The sequence below is a fragment of the Triturus cristatus genome, chromosome 2_1 (genome assembly GCF_964204655.1).
Source record: "Triturus cristatus chromosome 2_1, aTriCri1.1, whole genome shotgun sequence".
NCBI lineage: Eukaryota > Metazoa > Chordata > Amphibia > Caudata > Salamandridae > Triturus > Triturus cristatus.
In genome coordinates this window covers 996399483-996423327 of record NC_140581.1, presented here as the reverse complement: position 1 = coordinate 996423327, position 23845 = coordinate 996399483, and the positions used below count along the sequence as shown (strand labels likewise).

The 23845-nt window shown below is 42.6% G+C and overlaps 1 protein-coding gene across 2 annotated transcripts in view; it reads left to right on the top strand.

The window, feature by feature from the left end:
- DENND4C (DENN domain containing 4C) overlaps window positions 1-23845 on the top strand; it is a 1124311-nt gene that overhangs the window by 883895 nt on the left and 216571 nt on the right. For both annotated transcript variants that reach the window (XM_085634595.1, XM_085634603.1), the window contains one exon: window positions 486-595. In XM_085634595.1, the coding sequence (XP_085490721.1) occupies window positions 486-595 (110 nt within the window). The remainder of the gene's footprint in view (window positions 1-485; window positions 596-23845) is intronic.

Sequence of the window (23845 nt, the reverse complement as noted above, 5' to 3'; positions counted from 1 at the left end):
TCATGCTCAAATTTAGATAGCAGTGGCCAAATGTAAAAGGCGCAGAAAGCTAGAGTAGATTCGGCGTGATCAGGTTTGGGTGAAAAGACATGCAATTGCGCAGTGGTGATGGCCTCCCCTGCACGTACATGTCGGGTGCCACCATAAATCTTTACAGATATATTAGTGCTTCATAGGTCGAGTATGCTGTATGCTTGGTTCCACCCACTCCAGTTGTTTGGTTAAGGATTGGTCACAGGAGTGGGAAAGTAGGTGGCATATCTAGGGTGATATGTCTAAGTTTGAAGATTCAGTGCAAACTTCTGTTGACCACTTAATTTAAAAGAACAGTTGCTTGACATAATTGTATTACTTGAAGTGATGTGTAAGATATGTGTAATAGGGCAATTACATGGAGATAATGCCTGCTGTACTGTGACGTATTCACATGACAAACCATGTCTGCAATGTGCACAAAACTGTTGACATATGTGCTTTTAATGCAGATGAAGCAGCTTTACCAAGAGGGATGAAAGGTGTGGAATCTGAAAAATCAGAGCCTAATTCCTCTCCCCACACCAGCTTGTCCAGTATCTTTCAGAACTGTGCCATGGAGGTAAGAACGTAGTGGATTACCTTACTAATGTTATAATAGTGTCAGTGATACTTAAACAGTTTACTAGTTGGTGGTTATTTTGTATACTTATATGTGTATTCAGCATACAAATTGTTTTAATTAAAATGTCTTGTGGTAAACATTTTCTATAAATGAGTCCAGTGGTTGTGAGAGTTACCTTATATGGCTAACAAGAATAATTTGTATTGTTTTTATAATTTGGTTTTGAGGAACATCAGTATGCAGCTACAAGAATGTGAAATAGTGGAACATTGTAATGTAATACACATGCTTACAGAACAACGTGAGACTGGGAAGGCTGTTATTTATCAGGGTAACATTCAGGGGTGCATCGCTTTGCCCCGTGAGAAACCTCATTTGCCAGCACACACAGCTGGAATTATGATGTGGCACCTAATTGGGATGCTACATACTTTCACATGATATTAAGCCCTGATGAAGTGCCGTTTATGAAACAAAATGCATTGGCTGGACCATGTATGTGAAACAAGACAAATTGAAGGGAAAATAAAGAATTTGTCAAAATATACATGAATGGGCTTCTTTACCTGGTGCACCTCCATATGCTTTTATAATACACTAATAATCAAATCCCCGCTCAATATTTTCTTAAACTAGATAAGGGTGGCATTTTTACGTGACCAGCAGGGAGGCTGTCAACAAAAGGTGAATGGAACTGTGGTGGGTTAAGGTGTATGTTGGAGAGGAAGAGCTATCAAACATTAGGACTGAGTGATGTAAGGTATTGTAGTAACGAGGTCCAGACGTGTAGTGGATCTTCAGTAAATGTATTGAAGTAGATTACAGGACATGCAGTTAAGTCCAGTACAGACCCCACCAGGAGCAGCCAGCATGCTTCTCAGCCCTTCTCAACTGTGACTTCTGACTCCCATTATTCTGTAAACCATCATCCTTGGACCATTCCACTGGCAGAGCATGAGGTGACATGAATAACATTAAAGCCAGGATACTACATATCCCCTTTTCTTCTATATAAAAAACAATAATGAAGGTAAACAGAAAGAAAAAACCGAGATTGAGGATAATCAGAAACATCACAAACCAATAAGAAAAGAGAGCAACAAAGAGAGAACACAAAGATATATATATATATATATATATATATATATATATATATATATATATATATATATATATATATATATATATATATATATATATATTAAGAAAAACAGAGAAGCAACAGGTGAGGAAAACAGATAAATGACTACCTCAAGACATACTTGCTGGCCAGGCAGGCATAAAAGGAGACAAGTCATAGCACAACACATTAACCACAGAACAACGACCAGGCATTAACAAAGAGAAGAAGCAGCAAAAACTTCAAATGGGCAAAAAAAACGCATAACGGTAAGAGAAAGACCGAGAAAAACTAACAACAAGAATAGAATCCAGAATCCACAGATGACAAGAGTAAAAGACACCACTAGAAAAACTGAACTGTAAAAGGAAACAGGGAAAATTAGAATAAATTACAATAAGATCACTCATACTTCCCGTTAAAATAGAAATACAATATAATGAAAACATGACGTTGCATTCCAAACTGGAAAACGTAAACAATACAGATTACCATTGAGGGAAACACCAATTGGTATTAAGATCAAAGAAATACACCCTTTGTGAGGGTAAAATTGAACTCAACCTATGTGAAAATGGGACAGACTAGAACCCATGACTAACTCCTACCGTGAGGAGTTAAAAGTTATAGCGAAAGGCTGCACACCATGCACTGTAGCGATGGGACAAGACCCATATGACACACCTCAAAAAAAAATTGTGCAAGGGCAACCTCAGGTAGAGGTTCAAATGTTGTGTACTGTTGTGTTGGGAATACCCAAACCACACACCTCGTATAGAGGTCAAATGTTGTGCACCGTAGTGATGGGACTGTAACCCATATGACACACCTCGAGTAGAGGTCATTTATTGTGCACCGTAGAGATGGGACTGTAACCCATATGACACACCTCAAATAGAGGTCATTTGTTGTGCACCGTAGAGATGGGACTGAAACCCAAACTGTACATCGTAGAGACGGGACTGAAACCCAAACTGTACATACTGTTTGTGTTAGCATACTAGAAGACTGACGTAATGGGACAGGAACCCATTTTGTACACCCGTGTGTGGTAAAGTATACTAGAATTGCAAATATATGGGTGAGAACCCATGAGATGAGATGCACTCTGTGAGAATGGGAATTGTTTATTATATGAAAACAAACTCTGACCAGAATAAAATACCGTAACCCAACTGGTTCGTTAGACAGGAGATGCATAAAAACATCCCATTAGGCAACAAAACCTAAAACAGTGGAATTAGAAAAATTTAAGGTGTGAACATGAGATTGCTCAAATATAGATTCAAGTAAAACAAACTCGGCATACATTTGTGAAACCATTAGTAAATCATATTCATCTGAGCTGGGGAGTTGGTGCCCAGTGACGACACACTAGGCACACTCGCACTTGTGCACCTCGAGGTAACCGTAAATCATTAAACAGTAGTGGCAACCAGAGAATCACGTGGAAAATGTCACTGTTGCCGAAGTCCTTCTCCAAACTAAACGGGCAGAAAACGGTTCCAGAAAGAAAAAACAAGCATTTGCATAGCCAATAGGTCTCGCCCATAGGCGGGCTTTTGACTTTGGCAATCGGGTAGAAGTGTCGAACGGGAAGAAAGAGACAGGGAGAATGAACAATGATGTGGGGATTGGAGGAGACATCACTCCCATGATGCCCTCGTCAGACTTTGAAGTGAAAGGGGCAGTTATCAGGCCCTCTGTCGCAGTTTAGTCGAGGATCTCAAAGGCTGTCTGCAGAGGTCTTAGCGAGGCACTCCAAGAACGTGGCGTGAGAGCTCAGGGGGCTTTGTGGATCTGTGTGCCCCGGCTGTTATTACACACCCAGGGCTGCGTCTAAATCATTAAGTCAACAAACGACATGTTAGCACACGCAGGCAGAGCATTGGCGCCCTCTGGTGGATATATTACGATGTAGCAATTGCATTTATTAGACTTGATGCGATAGTCTGTCCTGTCTGAAATGGCTCCCATAATTTCGCTGTGTGCATAGATTTTTACTTCCCAGATGTTCATTTCATGTTTGTTTGGCCTCTTAAAACGAAAACAACAAATAGATGAAAAGAAGATTGACGTTGAGAGGCTTCGCGTACATTGATTTCGTTTCAAGTTGTTTTAAACGTAATTAGGAGCCTGCAAGGGATGCGCGTCACTAAACTAAAATGCCTAGGATTTGGCTGGTACAACGATCACGAAGACCAGCATCCGATACACACCCTCCCCTGTCACCACCTCCTCTTTATTATTTTTGTAGTTTATACAGCGCGAGCTTGACCCGGAGGCATTGGAACGCTTTACATGAGCACCAGTTGCATAGCACATTTTTGGCAGGTACGGGGGATTAAGTTATTTGCCCAGGATGTTTAACCGAAGACCAGATTCGAACCTGGTACCTCCTTTCTCCCCTCTATAATGTAAACACTGTTCCTTTGCCTTTAGCGAATGCTGCTAGAGCTGAGACGATGCTTTGAATTGTGGTTTAGTGCATGCTGCCTCCTGTTTCTCTTTTACATGTGTATGTTCAGCGTTTGGTATTTCCTCTCTTGCCAAGTGTTGCCGCAAACATTCGAGCGCATGCGAGGCGGCAATGTCACGCGCCTCCTAATAAAGACAAACAGGCAGTGGGCCTGGCTCGAATGAAGATTGATCACCGCTAAGTTCCACTTGCAGGAGGGGTGCAAGGTCACCCACAAGCAGCTGAGTCAGTCTCATGGCCAGGCCTCTCATCCTCAATTTGCGCAGACATGCTAATTGATGTGGCCGAACCGGCAGCTTCTAAGTGACAGCAGGAATTTCAGATTTCAGCTGCTTCCCTCGCTCGCCGCCCACCCCCGTCGCATTATGCTGCACAGACTCGTTAAATTAGACGTCAAACCCATTAGGATTTGTCCTATCGACTTTTTGGCATCTCGTATATGCAACCGAATCCCTTGCTCGCTGCAAGAAGAAAAATAAAACCTGCGCCTCATAAGTGGGGCCCGACTTCGGCAGGTGAATTCTTCTAAGAGGAATGCAGTGCTTTCTGGGCGTTTTCTACCATTTAATATCACAGCCTATGACCAACAGAGAGCCGCTGGCATGACGTGGGCGTTCAAATACTTGTCGTTGTGACAACTTCATACGTGAAGGGCGAGCCAGTGCATGTCCATCTGTGCAGTTAAACACATGGGGCGGAGCAGAGAGGAGACGCAGCCCCCCCCCCCCCCCCCCCCCCCCACACTTACACACTGTGCAACAGACTCACATGAGAGCGCGCCAAGGACGGTGCAGACACGGAGGTTCCGCCTTCATGCCACTCTCTCAATGAGACTGGGATGGTCCAGAAAAGCCTCCCCGCAGCATCAGCGGGTAATTATCTAATTAAAATGCTAGCTTCAGCCACCAGGCTGATTTACAAGTGCAGCAACTCCAGCGCCCATCCTTCCTTATTCCATTCGGACATTTCCCAATGTTGAAACAGCAGCTCGGCAGAACGGCCAGCCCTGGCTCGGAGTAGCGAGGAGGAAGGGCCCTGCTTAAACCTGCACTGTCGGATGCGTTTAGCTCCTGCATCTGCGCCAGAGCGGAGCTGTCTTTCATCACTCGCAGCTAAATCCATGTGGCCAGGGGCAGGCCACATCCAAAAACTGCGCCAGAGCGGAGCTGTCTTTCATCACTCGCAGCTAAATCCATATGGCCAGGGGCAGGCCACATCCAAAAACTGCACCATCCCTCGTGAACTCCTTCGAGCTGCACGCTGCTAGCAGCCGCATCTATGCCCAGACGAACGGGGGAGAAAAGCAATCAACTGGCCAAAAGCAAAGATCCGAAATAGATTTCTCAAAAATGATAATATTCTCTTCCTCTGAAAGCTGCTGTATCCTGGCTCCTGGGCTAAGTGCATCCCTGTTGCACTTTCCCTGAGACTCAGCATTTCCCGGACAGCCACTGTTTGATTTATAATTCTCTCTTGGTTTAAAGCGGTGCCGAGCAGCTCTCACCTGAGATGACCTGAAATATCATATTAACATTATCACAATGGGGAGCTAGGCAGGTGGGTGGCTTTTCTGGTACTTTAAAATCATGTTTAAATTGCATGCAGTTGTCAGAGTATGTGGCGATGAAACCCTCTGCGTGGAAATGCAGCTGGAGTAACACACAAGTTCCTGCTTTTTGTCTCGTGATACTTTCAATGCAGGACAATAACAAGGTAATTCTCGAGAAACTGCGTGATGGCGATGCGTGTAGCCATCATTACCTTGCGCGGAGTCATCCGTGCTGTCCCCGGCTAGGCTCAGGTCGCGTGATTTCTTCCCTGTTTCGGAGCATTAAAACTGGAAACTTTGTTGACTTTCAATCCTGCCAGGGGGGCGGCGGTCCGGATGATGGTTAAATAGAACCAAGCGCCGGGTTCTGATGCAATCAAGTGGGTCGCTGCTAGGAAAACAAAAGTGCACCAGGGCGAGATGCGGCGCGATAATTGGAAACAGATGGGCCTGCTGCTCGCTCCCAAGGACCCTAGGCCAAGGACCAAAGAAGGCGGGACATGCACCCGCCTTGGACCGATTGCATGCTGTCTTTCTTAGAAAGACGCATGCAAAGGCCAATAAGGGGAGATTTTAAAAAAAAGCACACGCACGAGCGTGTGTTAAGTTTTAAAGCCCTTACTAAAGCCTCGCAGAGCAGCTCATGCGCACTGGCTCAGGCGAGACGTAAAAACAGAGTCTCACCAAAGGAATGTCTCGACGAAGACGGTTTCCCTTATACAACCCATTCAAGTAAAGAATGCTATGCGTGTCGTCCACAGACTCCTTCAAGTTCAATCAAAACTTTATTGATGCAAACATGAGACAGCGTGGTTGGAAAAGAACAAAGGCAAAGCACCAAGCACTAAGAACTAAGGGCTTCGGCCAACCCTAAGATGGCAGCACGCATTCACAGTTGTGCCAAGTGGCTAGCAGTAAAAGCATGCTGCTCAACGTTGCACACAAGAAAACAATGCCATAACAAAGAATCAACGTCACAGAGGATCCTTGCAGGTGGCAGGACGCAGGTAGGAGTGTGTGTGACTCGTGCTGTGATTGGTGGCTCGCGCTTCCGTTTTGAAATAACAAAAAAACGGGTAAACTAGTACTGTGGACAAAAAGGCTCAATAGACCGTGAACAATAAAAGACAACTTATGTCTCACGTCCAATGTCCCTCGAAATGCGCCGACATCGTGTAAAATTCCTTGAAGATGTTAAGAAACTCTAAGTAGCAAGACATCCCAGTCATGTAGAATGACCAAAAACGTAGCGACTTATTAATTGAAGGAAAAGTTCATTCTCTCTCGAAGTGGCAGGGTAACAGAATAGAACATGCTTTGACTAGCACACATATTAAGAGGTTGAACGGCATGTCCAAGAGTATCTCAGTGTGTGCAACGTGGCTATAGTAAGAGTCCACATGTAGGATATAAAAACAAAAAGGCTTACCCTCACTGAAGGTGCAGCACTCGTGAAAGTGGTCTAAAGAAATGGTATAATACATCACGCTTGTGCTGGAGTTGTCCAGATAACAGAGACTCTGAGGCTGCCGTGCTAATACAATAGCACACTTCTTCCCCAGACAGTGCAGACGTCGATATGTGGCAGGTGAACAAAATACATCAGGCTTACCCTCACTGAAGGCGCAGCACTGATAATGTGGTCCAAAGAATAAGATTGACAGGAAACATATCTTGTTCCTTACTTTGGTTGAGTTGGTAATTGCCGTAGATGTGGCCACAGAGAAAGAGGACAGCACGTTTGAATGGGGCCTGTTCGATGTATGGACAACTGGTGGGGATACAAGTCGTGCTGTTGGAGTTAGTCTTCTCTTGAGTTTCTGTTATTTGTGTCTTTTCAAACATTTGTGACCTCTGTGAGAATATCCTCTTTGTAGAGCAAGTAGCACGAGGGTCAGTTACCAGATCGTCGCCAATAAAAATGTAGTAACGAGGTGTAGTGGATCTTCAGTAGATGTATTGAAGTAGATTACAGGACATGCAGTTAAGTCCAGTACAGACCCCACCAGGAGCAGCCAGCATGCTGCTCAGCACTTCTCAACTGTGACTTCTGACTCCCAACATTCTGCAATACATCATCCTTGGAACGTTCCACTGGCAGAGCATGAGGTGCCATGAATAACATTAAAGCCAGGATACTACAGGTATCAAATGATGATCCGATTTTAGTCAATCATGTAAATATGTGAAGTAAAAATAGAGCTAAATTGCTGGATTTCAATCAGTCAAGGATTTATAGAGCGTGGCAAATCACCCACAAACGTCTCAAGGCGCTGTAATTGCTTTTTTTTTTTTTAAATGGCGGAAAAACAAGGAGAATTCAATGAAAACGAGAGAAAAGCAAAAACGGGGGTAAAGCAAGGTTAAAGCCGTGAAAACGAGGTATAAAACAAGGAGAAGGCATTCAAAAAATGAGGGAAAAAACAAGGAGAAAGCAATGAAAACAAGAAGAAACCAAGGAGAAAGCACTCAAAGCAGGGGAAAAAAGCAAGGAGAAAACAGTGCAAAAGTGGGAAAGGCAAGGAGAAGGCATCCAACAAGCAGGGTGAAAAGCAAGAGAAATTAGCGAAAATTAGGGAAAAGCAAGGAGAAGGCACTCAAAAAGCAGGGAAAAAGCAAGGAGAAGACGGAAGCAAGAGTGATGCAGCAGCACGGGGAGAGCTGGGCCTGGAGCACCCAAAAACGGGGGAAAGCAAGGAGGGGAAAGCAACAGAAAGCAGTGAAAACGAGGGAAATGCAAGGAGACTACACTCAAAAAGCAGGGGAAAAGCAAGGACTAGACAGGAGCAAGAGTGATGCAGCAGCATGGGGAGAACTGGGCCTGGGGCCTGCTCAATGGGGTTGCGATGCGGCCTCCATTAGGTAGATCCTGAGAGAAGAAACGGGGGCTGGGAGGAGGTGGGCCTGGCTATTCAGGAGGCAGGAAAAACGCAGCAGGCAGGAGCGGCAGTGAGGGGAAAAAACAAGGAGAAAGCACTGACAGGGCACTCAAAAAAGGGGGCAACAAGGAGAAAGCAATGAAAACGAAGGGAAAGCAAGGAGAAGGCACACAAAGCAGGGGGGAAAGCAAGGACAAAGCAGTGTAAACAAGGGAAAAGCAGGAAGAAAGCACCCAAAAATGGAGGAAAAGCAAGAGAAAACAGTGAAAAGCAAAGAGAAGGCACTCAAAAAGCAAGGAAAAGGCAACAGAGGAAAAAAATTAGAAAGCAATGAAAACGAAGGGAAAGACAGGAGAAGGCACTCAAACAGGGAACAGGAAGAAGAAAGCAGGAGCAAGAGCGATGCAGCAGCCTGGGGGGAGCTGGCGCTGGGGTCGTGCTGAGGCCTCCATTAAGTAGATCCTGGGAGGAGGGAGGGGTGCAGGGAGGCAGTGGGCGGGGCTAGGTCAGAGAAAAAAGGCAGGCAGGAGTGGCAATAAGGGAAAAACAAGAAAAAAGAAAATGAGGGAAAGCAAGGAGAAGGCACTCAAAAAGGGGGGAAAATCAAGGAGAAAACCATGAACACGAAGGGAAAGCAATGAGAAGGCACTCAAAAAACGGGAGAAAACAGTGAAAACGAAGAGAAAGCAGGGAGAAAGCACTCAAAAAACCTGGATAAAGCAAGGAGAAAGCAGTGAATAACGAGGGAAAAGCAAGGAGAAGGCACTGAAGCAGGGGAAAACGCAAGGAGAAAGCAGTGAAAAACGAGGGGAAAGCAAGGAGAAGACACTCAAAAAACAGCGGAAAAAGCAAGGCATAAGCAGTTTTGAGAGGAAAAAGCAAGGGGGAAAAATAAAGAGAAAGCAATGAAAATGAAGGGAAAGCAAGGAGAAGGCACTCAAAAAATAGGCGAGAGCAAGGAGAAAGCAGTGAAAACAAGGGCAAAGCAAGGAGAAGGCTCTCAGAAAGCAGGGGGAAAAGCACTGAGAAAGCAGTGAAAACGTGGGAAAAGCACCGAGAAGACAGGAGCAAGAGCGATGCAGCAGCACAGGGAGAGCAAGGCCTAGAGGCGCGCTGTGGCCTCCGTTTAGTAGGTCCTGGGACGAGGGAGTGTGCTGGGATGCGAAGGGCGAGAAAAAGGTGGCAGGCAGGAGCGGCAATGAGGGGAAAAACAAGGGTGGTCAAAAAATGGGGAAAAAGCAAGGAGAAAACAGTGAAAACGAGGGAAGAGCAAGGAGAAGGCGCTCAAAAAATGTGGGGGAAAGGAAAAGCAATAGAAAGCAGTAAAAAATTAGGGAAAAGCAAGGAGAAGGCACTTATAAAACAGGAGTAAAAGCAAGGAGAGAGCAGTGAAAATGAGGGGAAAACAATGGGAGAATAAACAAGGGTGAAGTAATCAAAACGAAGGAAAAGCAAGGAGAAGGCACTCAAAAAACAAGTCTTTAATAGGGTTGTCCCTAAATTTATTTAACTAATTGGGAGAAAATGTGAGTGAGACACACAATTTTGAATCTGAAGTAGGATTTGCCCATGTAATGCATTGTATGTTTTGCAGACAGTAATTTATCAGCCCTATAACAAGCCATGTTGTTTGCCTTTTGGAGAACGATGTGTAGTTTCTTTTGGACACCTGCGCTCAAACCTTTAACATGCTGCATGCTAGAATTAAGTTGTGAGCCCTTGATGAAGGCCTCTCAGGTGGGTGGGTGAATGAGTGGCTGTATCTGCTGACGTAACTGAAAAGTGAAGAATTTCAAGTTGGCCCTTGCTATAAATGATTTCCTCACAGTTTTCAACCACAAATTTATGGCTGAAGGCAAGTTTCATAAACAGATTTTTGGGTCCTTCTATATACTCTGTCTTGGATCCATTGAGAGAAAACCAGCTTGCTTTATCCAGTTTTCGAGTAATCTCACTAATAATGTACACAACTTTGGGCATCATATAAGTGTGTAGAGTGAAGCTGTGGATAAAATATTGTTGAAGTTTTCTACAAATATTGAAATTGGATGGGTGATATATGGGAGCTTTGAGGGAGGTCTCATGGGGTAGTTGTCTGTAGATGTTCGCATTACCAAAGTCAAATGCTAATGGAAAGGACCTAAAATGATGTGAGGAATGAGTTAATGATAATGTTTGGAATTTGTATCATTCCAAAATTTTAAAACCTTCTCGTTGGCTTTGGGAATGATATTCTTAATTGTTATGTATTTGCTAGAAGTTCAAGTAAAGGGAAATTTGCTATGAATAATTAACATTGTTTTCCATTGTAATGTCAGAATAGATTCACTGTTGCGAAAATTCTCAAAGCATATCCACATTGAGAGATTTTTAAGATAGCTACTTAAACAGTTGTCTCTAGATACCTGTTCCAAAGTTGTACAGTTTGTCAAGCAGTGTTTCACAATGGGTATTTTCCGAGCTTTAGTACAAGATTAGGAGGCTAGTATCATATGCACAGCTTGCATGAGTGTTTACTCCATTTCCATCCATTCTCTTATCTTCTATGTTTAAATATGAAACCGGAGTGGAGTTCACTGAAAGTTCTTTCTTTTCTTTTAAATCTTGTACTCTCTAAATGCATCCATTTTGTCCTCTTCGGGCGTTTTTCACAGCAGTGAGGGAATGTGTTAGAATGTAGCCACTGAGTAGTGTTAGAGTACATACATGTCCATTAGGTAGGTTGTTTGATATTTTGTTCCACTAAATGGTTTCTCATCTTGTCAAAGGCATTTCCTACTGTTTGACAGTTGCATGGAGTGGAACAGATGTGTTTTCTCCAAAGTTTAAGAAATATGTGCATCATTTATCAGTTATTTGCTCTAAATTATCCATTTAATGTAATTTTACCCTATTTGGAATCTTTAATATATTTTAATTGAAACAAATCTTAAATCAAGCTATTTCATGTAGAGCTTTACTTTGAAGTATGCATTAAGAGCATGAGCTTGGCTGTGAGATTTATAATCTTTGAAGCCCACCATTTTAGCAAGAGTTCCGTACAAATAAAATCTCATGGGGTTTGCAATCCAGTGCACTAGCTGATTAGTGAATACAGTGAACAAAAACTTCAAACTCACACGTTTTACAGTCTTTGCAGTCTTAACTATTTTTGTGAAAAGGAGTATACATACCACATTTTAATATTCCCTTGCATTCACATCTTTAGTAAAATAAAAACATTGATATTGTTAATTTTTAATTTTTCTAAAGCACAAACCAGGTCTCAGTGAGTTGCTCTCATGTATAAGTAAACATCAAAGCACAGCATTCCAAAACCGTATCATTAACATGAGCCATCCATTTGCCTTACTTGAGGGTATTATGGAGAAACCTATAGTTTTTGGCTGGAATCTATCATATGGCATGTCAAATTTGTATTGGCTTACTGCTGTCAGAAATGAAAAGAAAAGGGTTGGTTTCCAACAACTTCCACATTGTAAAGACACTACGATTTAATTTCTGCTCTTTTGTCAGCTTAAGGTGTTGTAGTAGAGAACTGTAGTAGAGAATTACTTTATTGAACCAATTAGACTGACCACATCTGTAGGGATTTGCAACAGTAAAACCCAGGACTCGAAACATTGTCTTGACCATCTGGTTCTAGGTGAGATGTCTGGCACGAAGCATGATGTTGAACTTCTAGACAGTGCGGGGCAAAAACAAGGTACCTTAGACGTTCCGTCAAAGCAGACTAATAGTAGTGTTCAAAACATAAAGTAGGCTCCTTCAAGACCAACATTGTAGGTGTGTTTGAACTGGAGACTTATCACAGGGAAACAAGCTGAGGCTGTGATAAATCTGGAGTACCTTGAGGAGGAAAGGCCAGTTTGTGGGAGGATAGTCTACACCTCCGTTCAAGTGCATAGCCCGAACACATGGGATGGTTAAGAGCGGTCTTGGGCATGCTTGTGGTATTTGTATTTCTGTAAAGATTCATGAAGGAAAGGAAATGTCCTATGCCGTTGAATGGCCCATGTGGGCATTACTTCACTGTGTCAGATAACCTTTTCAGTGAATCTATGAACTGCCAAGAATTTGAGGGCAGTGATGAGTGGGAAAACGTGGTATATTCTGGTCAGTTCTAACAGTGGTAAGTAAGTGGAAATCATACATCCATGATTATGTGCTTCTAGTGGGGTAGTGAATACAGTTGCCAGGGGAAATGATGAGGGTTATATACGACTTTCTAGGGAAATGTTGCATAGAAGAACTTGCAGAAAGCTAGAGATTGCATGGGAAGAGTAGAAAAATAGGTAGATGTGTTCAGTTCATAAAACAGTTACAAACATTCAACATAAGCCGTTTACCTGTACTGTCTTAGCTTGTCCAGCTAATGATGTGCCTTTAAAACTTGACCATATACTGTTGCTTGAAGAGGTGGGGCTGCAGTACAGTTCTAGACGGAGAAAGCACCATATCCCTTGAGCACTACATAGACCGTTCTTTAAAGTATAAAGCGGTATAAAGACGATTGTTTTCAGCTCGCACTAGAAGGTCTAGAAATTCAATTTGTGATTTAGGCAATCGTGAAAATCTCTCAAAAGAGTTTGGGAACCTTGCCAAATCATAAAATATAATATTTGTATTGTTTCTAACATTGTTTTCCCTAGATCTTTCCTTGCCCATGGAGCCATCAATCTTGGGACACTAGCTCAGTTGCCTGTTCTTAGTACGTTCGCGTAGAACAGGACTTTATTGGGCCCTGTCCCGCTTTCTCATAACTTTTGGACCACTGTCAGTGCAATGATTTCCTTATCTTTTCCACCTTTGCAGCTCCATTTTTGTTTCTTCCCTTCCAGTTTTCCTGTTGACTGGTTTCCCCTTATATTTCATTAATCATTGGCTTGCTGTTTGGGTTCACCATCTTGTAACCCTTGCACTTTTCTACATGTCAGTATTGTAGGCACAGGTATTCCTCCTTACATACCCTGCCATTTTGGTTGTGAATGTCCATTTGTGTTTGACAATTGCCATCTGACCCCACCACACCCTCCCCCCTTTTTGCCCACCCAGCACATTGCGCAGTTCCTTTTTAGGCCAGCTCATCTTTGTCCTTTTCCCCTTTTTTAGCGCTTTCATCTGAGTAAATCATCTGACACTTTTTGGTAACTTTTTTCACCAATTACATTGGCCCAGCTACAATTAATCGATTTGCTTTCTTTTTCCTTTTTCTTTACTAGGCCATCTTTGCACCTCTGTAAGTACTGTCTGTTTTGCACCCATATAGTAAGGACTTTTATCCCTCACTTCACGCTTTTCTCTCTTTCATGTCTTTGCAGCAACTCTTTTCCAGGATTTTTCTTACCCTGTCCTGATGAGGATTCCGTAATTGTAAGGGATCGAAATGCCACCACCCATACGATCTCAGAAATGAATATTTTTATTGTACTTGTTTTGGCTGTATGGAGGCACACCATGTGTTATGCACTGGAATGAACTCTTACCACAGTGTGCATCACGTGTGAGCACCAAGCACTTTTATCACTTGTATTTAATGAGTCTAGAGTATTTGATGATTATATGGAAAAAGGTGTTTTGAACCACAAACTTTTTTCATACCTGACATTTATTGTATATTATGTAATTTAAGGCATATACAATTTTAAGGACCACTGTTTTCTATAACACTTAAATGTAACTCTGGCCTCTGCTGAAAGCCATTGTTTAGCCGTTAGTGCCAGTTAGATGTGGTCCTGCTTGTGAAGGTTAAGGCACATTTTGTTCTTTGAACCCTGACAATGATTTACTTGGGTAGATCTTACTAGATGTTACAGTAGTTCAGGTGTGCCAATGATTTGGTCAGTGATTGTTGGAGAACATGAACCAAGCATGAAGTGTAATGTTAGTTTGATTCTCTGGACCATTTTCTAGGCTGAAATGCATTGCTGTATCATCAGCGTACATTTTAAAGTTCCCTTGGTACGGCTCAAGAAACCGAGCCAGGGACACAATTAAATGTTAAACTGTAGACACAATAGGCATTACTTTCCTTGAGGAACACCACAAGATACTGAGCATGTGGATGCTACTACTGATCTTTGCTTTTTTGACTGTGGTTAGTGGGCAATGAATGAACTCATTCCACCACAGCTCCTGCTATGCCTTCCTAGTAAGTCCTCCTTTCCAGTAGTATTATTATGATTAACAGTACTGTAACAAGTAGAAAGGATAATGTTTAAAAGTAGAGCATTGTCATACCTGTATTTGCAATGTATCACCCAAAATTGTGCCACGTTAGCCTTTCCTGTTTGTCACTCGTCTTTCTTAAATGTCTCCATTTTGATGTGGTCTTTTTGATTTGCATGCTGCCAGGGATTGCTACAGGTAATAATCTACTCCACCTCCTCAATGTGCTGTTGTGTTTAGTAGCTTGTGCATGTTTTCCCATTATGTTATTGATTTCTTTTATTCTTCTTTGTTCTGGAACTATTTGTTAGGCATGTTTTATTGTATATTTGATAGAGATTCCAAGAAAAATATGCATCTCAATTGTACTAGATTGCTGGCAGTGGAATTATTTGTCCATGTTGTGTGTCACATTCGAAACATTGTCCTGATCTGACCTAACTGTTTTCACGTAGATGGGTATCAAAAAGGTTATTTATTATTCTAAGTTGATCAGTGTTTCCAACAAGCCATTTTCATGTAAATGTTGCTCCTTTGGAAATGGGCACCGGTACAATACAAGTGATTAACTTCACTCGGCAGATCTTTTTGTGTTGCAGTGGCCAATTTTATTTTTTCTGTACAGTTCCTCTTGTCACTAGGGCGGAGGCATTTTTTCCTTCTAAAGCAGTCTGTCTTGGCCATTTTATCTTTGTTATTTATGTGTATGTTTCTGGACCAAAATGGACTCCACGTCACTTGTTTGCTGTACTTTTACTTATAATCTCAAATGTTATGTGGTAATAGATTACAGGTACACCGTTATGTTAGAACAGGATGCAACGTCGCAGATCGGTTTCTTTTTGGAAGTTTGAAAAGACAACCTTGATGTCAAAGTCTTGAAGCTTTTACTGGAGCAAGAAAAGAAGACCCAGATTCAGAGGAGGAGTTTTGCTGTGCTAATGATGGCAGACTTCTTGTTCAGCTCCCCCACGCCGCCATTAATTTTGGACAATCGAGCATGCAGGGGCTTTTTTCATTTGATCAAACACATGTACACCCCTCCCCCCCCACACCTGTGACACTTCCTGCCACACACCTGTGATGTTTTCAGCAGACACAGGTGTCTGAATGGGAAAATCGATGGAGAGAAGAATTTAATGCCGATATTGCACTCACAAACCAAACTATAACCCCCACCGTTTGGAATACTGCAGAATCAGCGGTGAGAGGCATGACTGAGACACGGTACCCCTGAATCTTCCTTTGGTGACCGGGCGGTGCTGATGGTGTTTGTCACCTTCTTTTATTGTGGCATGCCACCTCTTGTGCAACCATCATCCAGTCAATGAGGTCTGCTAACTAACCATCCCTGACATGGGCAGGAGTGACAAAAGGAAGCAGTAGATCCTGGTTTAAATTTAAGTTGCTGACCGAAACTGGGCTGTACTGATACCGCACTTGGTGTGGCAGCGCCTATCTTGGATCGGGCTGTTGCAGCCTGATGATGTCCATAAACATCCAAGGGGCAACTATGTTTATTTGTAACAACAAAATATAATAGACTTACCTTTCCTCCCCTCCAAACAACTGAAAACTTTAGATGCTGATTGCACCCCAGTCTACATTTTTATTTGGCCTCAGACTGTCCATGTTGTTGGACACTCTGCCCAAATCCTGCGTTGCTGGACTCCGTTATATCACCCTTACTGGGATACCTCTCTCGTTTGTGCCCCTGTCATTGTGGTAAAGACCCTCAGTTTCACATGCATACAACCACACAACTGTATTTTTATAGAATGTTGAGGAGCAACTGCAGGGATATTCACAGATTAGGCGTTTGCTCAACACTCTGCACTGTTCCATGTAGTTTGAAGGCTTACCAGACTCTTAACTCCGATTTTATTGTCAAGATTGGAATGCAGTGTAATAACATAAATACCATAAAATGGTTCATAAGAGTGTCCTTCTCATCATATTGGTGTGTGGATTGGAGTTCGAAATAAAGAGCCTGAAGCTCGACTGTCTGCACTTGTTTATAGCATATAATCTGACTGTAGGCAGCATGCAATAACCGCAATGGAAATACAACAGGGAACACATAATCAAACAATCATGTATGTGCGAGTTTCTGTTCGCTGAAGCATTATTCGGTTGTAAATATAGTGCAATAGAACCCGACCGTTCTTTGAAGACCTAGAACATAAGATCTCAACACTACAAGATTGGGGTAACGATCTATGGAACGTGCAGAAAAAAGTAACCGACTTTGAAGACTGGATCAGGAGGGATGCCCTGAGAGTTTTTTGCCTTTCTGAGGAAAGGGACGACTTAGCCTTTCAGCGATGATTCTTCCGACACTCTTGGAGGAGACATTTACTGCACACAGAGGCATCAGTAGGCCAGATGCCGCCTACAAATAGCGAAAAGACATGGTGTTGAAGGGTGAAAGTATTATGTGGTATGGCAGGGGTGCCTTGCCATGTAAAACTAGCACAATACACAAAGATGAACCCCAGGTACTCTCTTGTACACCTTCTCTCAGTCCTGGTAGAGTGTCAAAGAGCAGAAAGGCTTCTTAGAGGAACATGTGTTAAGCATTTCACATCACCAACATGGACAATAAGTAATTGACACGACTTGAGAGAAATCCGACATCAATTTATAAAAATAAATCAGATAGTTATATATTTTTTAGACGCCAAATCGAAGTAGATACATAAATAATAACCGTAGTTATCAATTTTCAAGCATTAATCAGTAATTTGTGATGAAAAACATTTAACGTTGAGGTCAATGGGAAAAACACAGTATGCAATCGGTTACTTAGAGAGTGAGTTCAACGGAACCCACTTCGAGTTAAGGTCTCATGAGTCCCTAGACCAGTTCACAACAGCTAGCATAAGTTTCCCTGGCTCAGGGGAGCAGGGTGCAAAAGTGCACTTTAGCTGTCAAACGGAGCTGTCAATCAGACTCATGGTCTTTAAATGGCTACCTTAGCAAAAAGGTAGTTGCGGGGTGAGTTGAGCAAAACCCTTTGGAATTCAAGCAAGGAGCTGGCCTTGGACCAGGAGTCTTCAGGCGAGTCAGATCTACCTGGATCAGAGTACACTGATGCAGAGGTGCTTCTGGCTATCCGTGGTGCTTCTGGCTATCTGTGGTGCTTCTGGCTATCTGTGGTGCTTCTGGTGCTCCTGGCTATCTGTGGTGCTCCTGGCTATCTGTGGTGCTCCTGGCTATCTGTGGTGCTCCTGGCTATCTGTGGTGCTCCTGGCTATCTGTGGTGCTCCTGGCTATCTGTGGTGCTCCTGGCTATCTGTGGTGCTCCTGGCTATCTGTGGTGCTCCTGGCTATCCTTGGTGCTCCTGGCTATCCTTGGTGCTCCTGGCTATCCTTGGTGCTCCTGGCTATATTTGGTACTGAACAGAATCAGTAGCAACTAGTGCTGGCAGGTGTGCCAAGAGAGAGTGAAAACAGATGCAGGATCTTCACTATTGAGCCACACGAGTGGTTGGTCGTTGGTGCAGGTGGATCCCTTCTCTTGAAGCGTCGAGTAAGTCAGGTTGTAGTCTAATTGACCACCAACAAGCCCTGGTACCTGCAAGCACAGCAGTAGAGGAAATTGTCCAGAGCACCAGGGAACGCTGTAGAAAGCTGAGATTTGCTGAGGGTCTGGTCTACAGTTTCCAGAAGCCTCCTGCCCAGTGACTTTGAGCGAGCACTTTAAGGTCGTGGATTTAACGGTTTGGGCCTGCCGACTGCAGGGGAAGAGTTCCTCTAGCTCAAGGAGTTCTTGTAAAGTCTGGAGTTTAAAAGAAGTGTTCACCTTCCTTTTGGAACCAACCTCTTGCCTTGGTTGAGTAGAAATCCAGCAGGTGCAAGGTGGCTGCCACAGGTGCTGAGCTTAGCTCCTCTTCTTTGTGGAGTCCTACCTTGTTGTGGAAACGGATCTCTTCTTGGTATCACGTCTAATCTGAGGTTCTGGTGACTGGGGTGCTCCTTAAATCCTACATTTAGGGGGTGTTAGTGGGTGTGAGGACTAGTAGCGAATGGGCATCTAGTCCTGCAGCTAATCCTCCCTTTTAGTGACTACATCCTGTGTGTGTATGTCAGAACCTGCTTTTTCATTAATTCAAGATCACCAAAACCATCCTCGATTGTACACCTCAGCTGCAACACGCTAGAGGAGTGGTCCGCCTTGTGGAGGGGATTGTCTCCTGAATATCTAATTTTCCCACCTGCCCGCAAAAAACAGTGCCTTGGGAAGTGGGAGGCTTTGTCCTCGAGTGGGGGACAAGTTCCTTTGGCCAACAGTGCTGGTTAAGCCTTTGAGGCTCACCACGGTGATGGCCCATTCACTAGTCATCCTCTGTGGGCAGAGGTGTCTCGATAACACTCGGTTAACTTGGTGGCCACTATCTAAAGTGCCACCTAGGTACATGCTGGTTAAACCTCGACACCACCATTGTGTTGGGGGTTAAAAAAGCATGGTGTTTGATACCAAAAACTAAAGGAATAGACCGTTTCATAATGGAGCTGGACATCTGGGGCGTGTCCGGTGTCCAGCCCATGTTATCCTATGGAGGGTTGGTCATTTGCGGTAGAATTATCCTGAGAATGCTACCACAGGCAATATATGCTTGCACATATAGTCCCACACATATAATATACTGCATCCTGGGCTATAAGAGGCCTACCTTAGAGGTGACTTACATATACTATACGCAGTGAAGTGACCCTGTCGCATATGGTGTGTGCAGGGTCGAACTCGAGCAGACAAGCTGCTCATGCAGGGCCGACATGGCAGACCTGCAGCCCTTGGTTTCATTCGGGTCAGTGAGGGTGGCACAATAAGTGCTGCAGCCCGGGTGCCCCTTTTACATCCCTTCCCTGGGTACCACGGGTACCATATACTAGTGCCTTACAAGGGTGTAAAAATCCTTTGCCAATTGGGTGCTCTAATTCACAGTTAGTTTAAGGGAAAGAACATTGGTGCTGGGCCTGGTTAGCAGGACCCAGCATACGTTCAGATCAGTTAACGCTGCATCTAGCAGCAAAAAAGTGGGAGGATGACCATCCAAAAAGGGCACTTTACAACACATGGCATTCCAATGCAAAAGTCATAAAGTTTAGATATCAGCAGACTTGTCTTGGACACCAATATACTTCCCGTAAAAAAGTTCTTATCCCAAATCAGCGTAAGAGAGAGATCAAATTTTGTTTGCTAGAACCAGCTGTAATGATTATAACAGTAGATGGGTGCACAAGAGAATACATTGTTTCTGAACAACTGGAAGGTGTTTTAGCCTTGATGGAAGATTCTCCAGTGGATACTAGCCCATCCAAAATGCCAGCGACCAACACAAAAAGCACATAAGAGATAGAACCCATCATCACCACAATACTAAACATCCCTCCCCCTCACAAACTATCTAGATGGAAAATGAGATTCATCACAAAGGACAAAAAATCCAGGGTACCCCTAAAAGAATGAAGGAGACCCCAAGATGAATGATCAGAAAAGGAAGATAAGCAGTTGGCCTCAGCTACTGCTATATTGTTGGTCTGGAGCATAGGGTCTGACCATTATAACACACTTCCGACCCCCCCCTCCCCAAACATGATGAGAGAGTAGGCATATGGCAGCTAGAAGTATAGCCTTCCTACATAAAGCTTCAACAAGAAACATTCAAAGTGTAAAAAATAAAAGTCCTGACTGGATTGTCGGATATAAAAAATGATTTCTCCTGTCATACACTATATTAGTAATATGAAAGATGAAGTTAACTCTCTTCGGCCTAAAGCACTTCATCTCTGGTTTAAAGAGCTTCTAGCTAATTGAAGGCAAATCTCATCTTCATCATCAAGTGAACACTACTATTCCTCTATTAGAAACTCATCATACCACATAGACATGAGGTCCGCTATCGTTTTCTTGAATGTGAACTGTTTAAACAGGTACATAACTCGTTTTAGCCCTCATACGTGATTCCATCTCTCCATCCAAGAAGTAGTTAAATTTAAGAGGCACTGTGTAGGTAAAGGGGTAGCTGCCGTTGGCCCAGTAGGTAGGAGAGATGTTGCTTTTCACATGAGTAGTGAAAATGTACATGTTCAAATCACAAAAACCTGGTAGTGTCCCAAAGGCTGCTATGTTTATACAAAGCTAGCAATCAAAATGCTTGACTGAATATTGGTTCTGTATATGCACCCATCAGAAACAAATGTAAAATATGTTTTACTACATTGAATAGACTTCTCACTGTAGTTGGCCACAGTAATATCATTGGCGGAGACTACAACATAACACCAAATCCAATATTAGATAGATCGGGATACCAGACAACACTGATCGGTACTTACTGACAGCCTTGATGATTGACCATGTGCTGATAGAACCCTGACATGTATTCTATCCGACTAACAGACAGTATACATTTTTATTTTGCTCCCTTGGAACAGAGACGCATATTGATTATTTCCTTGTCACAAGAACAGTACTTTGGAAATTAACCCATTGTTCCATAGTAGACTACACTACAGCTTGTCATATCACTCCATGATCAGAATATGCACAGCCTTTCAATTAAAAGAACCCACAGTGAATAGCTGGAGGATGTAGACATTTGAATATAAAAACCCCATTGAAAAAAAAGAAATGGTAAAGGCATCTTAAAGACTACTTAACCCTAAACAAGCATTTGTTAGTGTCAAGCCAAACATTGTGGGTGGCTGGCAAGGCCTACATCAGGTGATAGATGTGCGCCTGATCATAACTAGTATTTCACAGCTCAAAAAACAAAACAATCCTCACCATAAACAGAAACAGAGGTTCTTACAAGAGATCCTTTAAACAAGAGTCGCCTGACTTAATGAGGGTGCTGAATAAGGCAAAGTTTGAATTGATTTGTGAGTTCACCCAGAAAGCTGAATGGGCTCTAACAGATTAAGAACCATCAGTATGAACAAGGATCGACAGCTGGTCAACTACTAGCCAAATGACTACAGCAAGATGACTCTTAGGACATTTCCGGCAGTCAAACACAAATGGCCATTTGCTAACAAATCCTTAAATAGGTCTGGGGTGTTTAAGTCCTTATTTACATTAATCTGTTCTTCAAAAGTAACGCACACGGAAAAGGCAGGCAGGCGACTATAAATAAACTATACATACAGCCCAATCCCTAGTGACTGATCCACTAGAAAGTGATGAAATCCTGGAAGTAATTAAATCTGTACTGACAAAGTGCCAGCAGAAGATGGATTGCCAACCAATCTTTACTAAATCAACACACCTGTTGTGGTACCCATACTGGAAAATATTTTTAAAGAAGCAACAAAGAAAATGGCTTCCAGTCCGAATTTAATAAAGCCATTATTTCTCTATTGCCAAAACGTGGAAAAAGCTTACTTGCCCGTAGATATGCATGGCTGTGTCAGTCTGGATTTTCAGAGCCTGTACAGAATAGCCTGAAAGATATGTCATTTGATGTTTTATATTTATTTGGTGAACATGCGGATTCGGCTTTACGGTGATTCAGAGCTGGTCAGTGTGACAAAGGTACCAAGACATGTCTTTTGAATGTTCTAGTAGAATTCTTTTCTTTCTGATTTGTGTGGAAAGAAGTGTTTATATGTGGCTGTGTTGGAATATGTATTTTATATGCAACCAGTGTGGTGTTTCTGCTTGAAGCAGTGGTATATGTTTGTTTAGATAACCTTGTTTCTTTACACGTTTTTTCATGACCCTTAGCTCCTGTCAATCAGGATTTTAGGGAAATTATGGGGCAGCTATTCTGCAGTAATCTTTTCAGAGAGGTTTTGCTCTTTAAAGTATATTTCACAATAAGTGGTTTTACAGATTATTATTTACTGCTTGGTGCAGAAGTCGTGACTTTTTCCTTCAAATTTCTATTTGTGTTTTTAATTGAGGCCTGGTATACAGGTCTTGCAGTTTGCTTTACTCTTAAGAAGAGCTCAAGAGCTGATGCCTTCATGGTATGTACCATACTCTGTGGAGTATCTTTTGTATACTATGGTGACCATTTCTAAATATTTGTGTTGAGCTGGGATTGCTCAGCTTGTGCACTTAGTCTCACATTTGATTGTGCAGAGTTTTATCCTGTGTCAGGATATTTCTCTGGCATATGGTATCATACATTTGTGAAGTTTGGGACCCCTTGTTAGGTACTTTTGAAATTTGTACCCAAAGGGAGTCTCAGTGTATATAATCTGCCTTTTGATGAGAGGTTTATGTACAATGACCCTTTTGTTAGTTTTGGTTAATATGATGAAGTGTCTCTTATACTTTTATATGGTTGGTATGTGTGTGACTTGTGGGCTTTATTTATGGGAATACGTCAATAGACTGAGGTGCCGTTGATGGGATTGTACGGCACTGAGGGTGACTATCCCAAAATTCCTTTTGGTATTTTAACAGAAAGTAGCTGATAGCCTACATTATCAGTTTATGTGGCTTTGGCTTTTCCTGTGGTACTTTCCTTACATTTAGGTGATGGATGATGTTACTTATGATTGAAGGTTAAAGTTCTCTACTTTTGCTAGATTTAGAACATTATTAACCAAAAGCTTATCATCATGTGAGCTTTCAGATATAGCTGTTGATTGGCTCTTCTGCCCCTTCGTGTAGACATTGTTGGTATGTACATGTTCCTTGAGCACGTTTGTTTGTTTTCCTGGGATAATATGATATTACAGGTCCCCAGGCAGATGTAGTCTCTCAGGCAATTCTATTCTTTCTATTAAGAAGGATACTTAATGTTTTTTACTCTTTTTGGGTTGTTATAACCCTATGCATTATAACTAAAGATTTTCTTCTTTTCTGAAGGGCATTTGCCTCTAATGGTGTACCTTTTCTTGTCTATAAAGGTGTTCATGTGTGTTAGTCCTTGAGGGGAAGAGGCGTTGACCTCATAGCTTCTACGTTTTGTAGAAGATTTTCATTCCTATCATACATAATTGTTGCTCTTCTAGGGGACAACTCTTTTCATTATGTATGTGTTTCTAGTTGCTGGTGGTATCTACCAGATAATGTGTTACAAAAGGTAAGTAA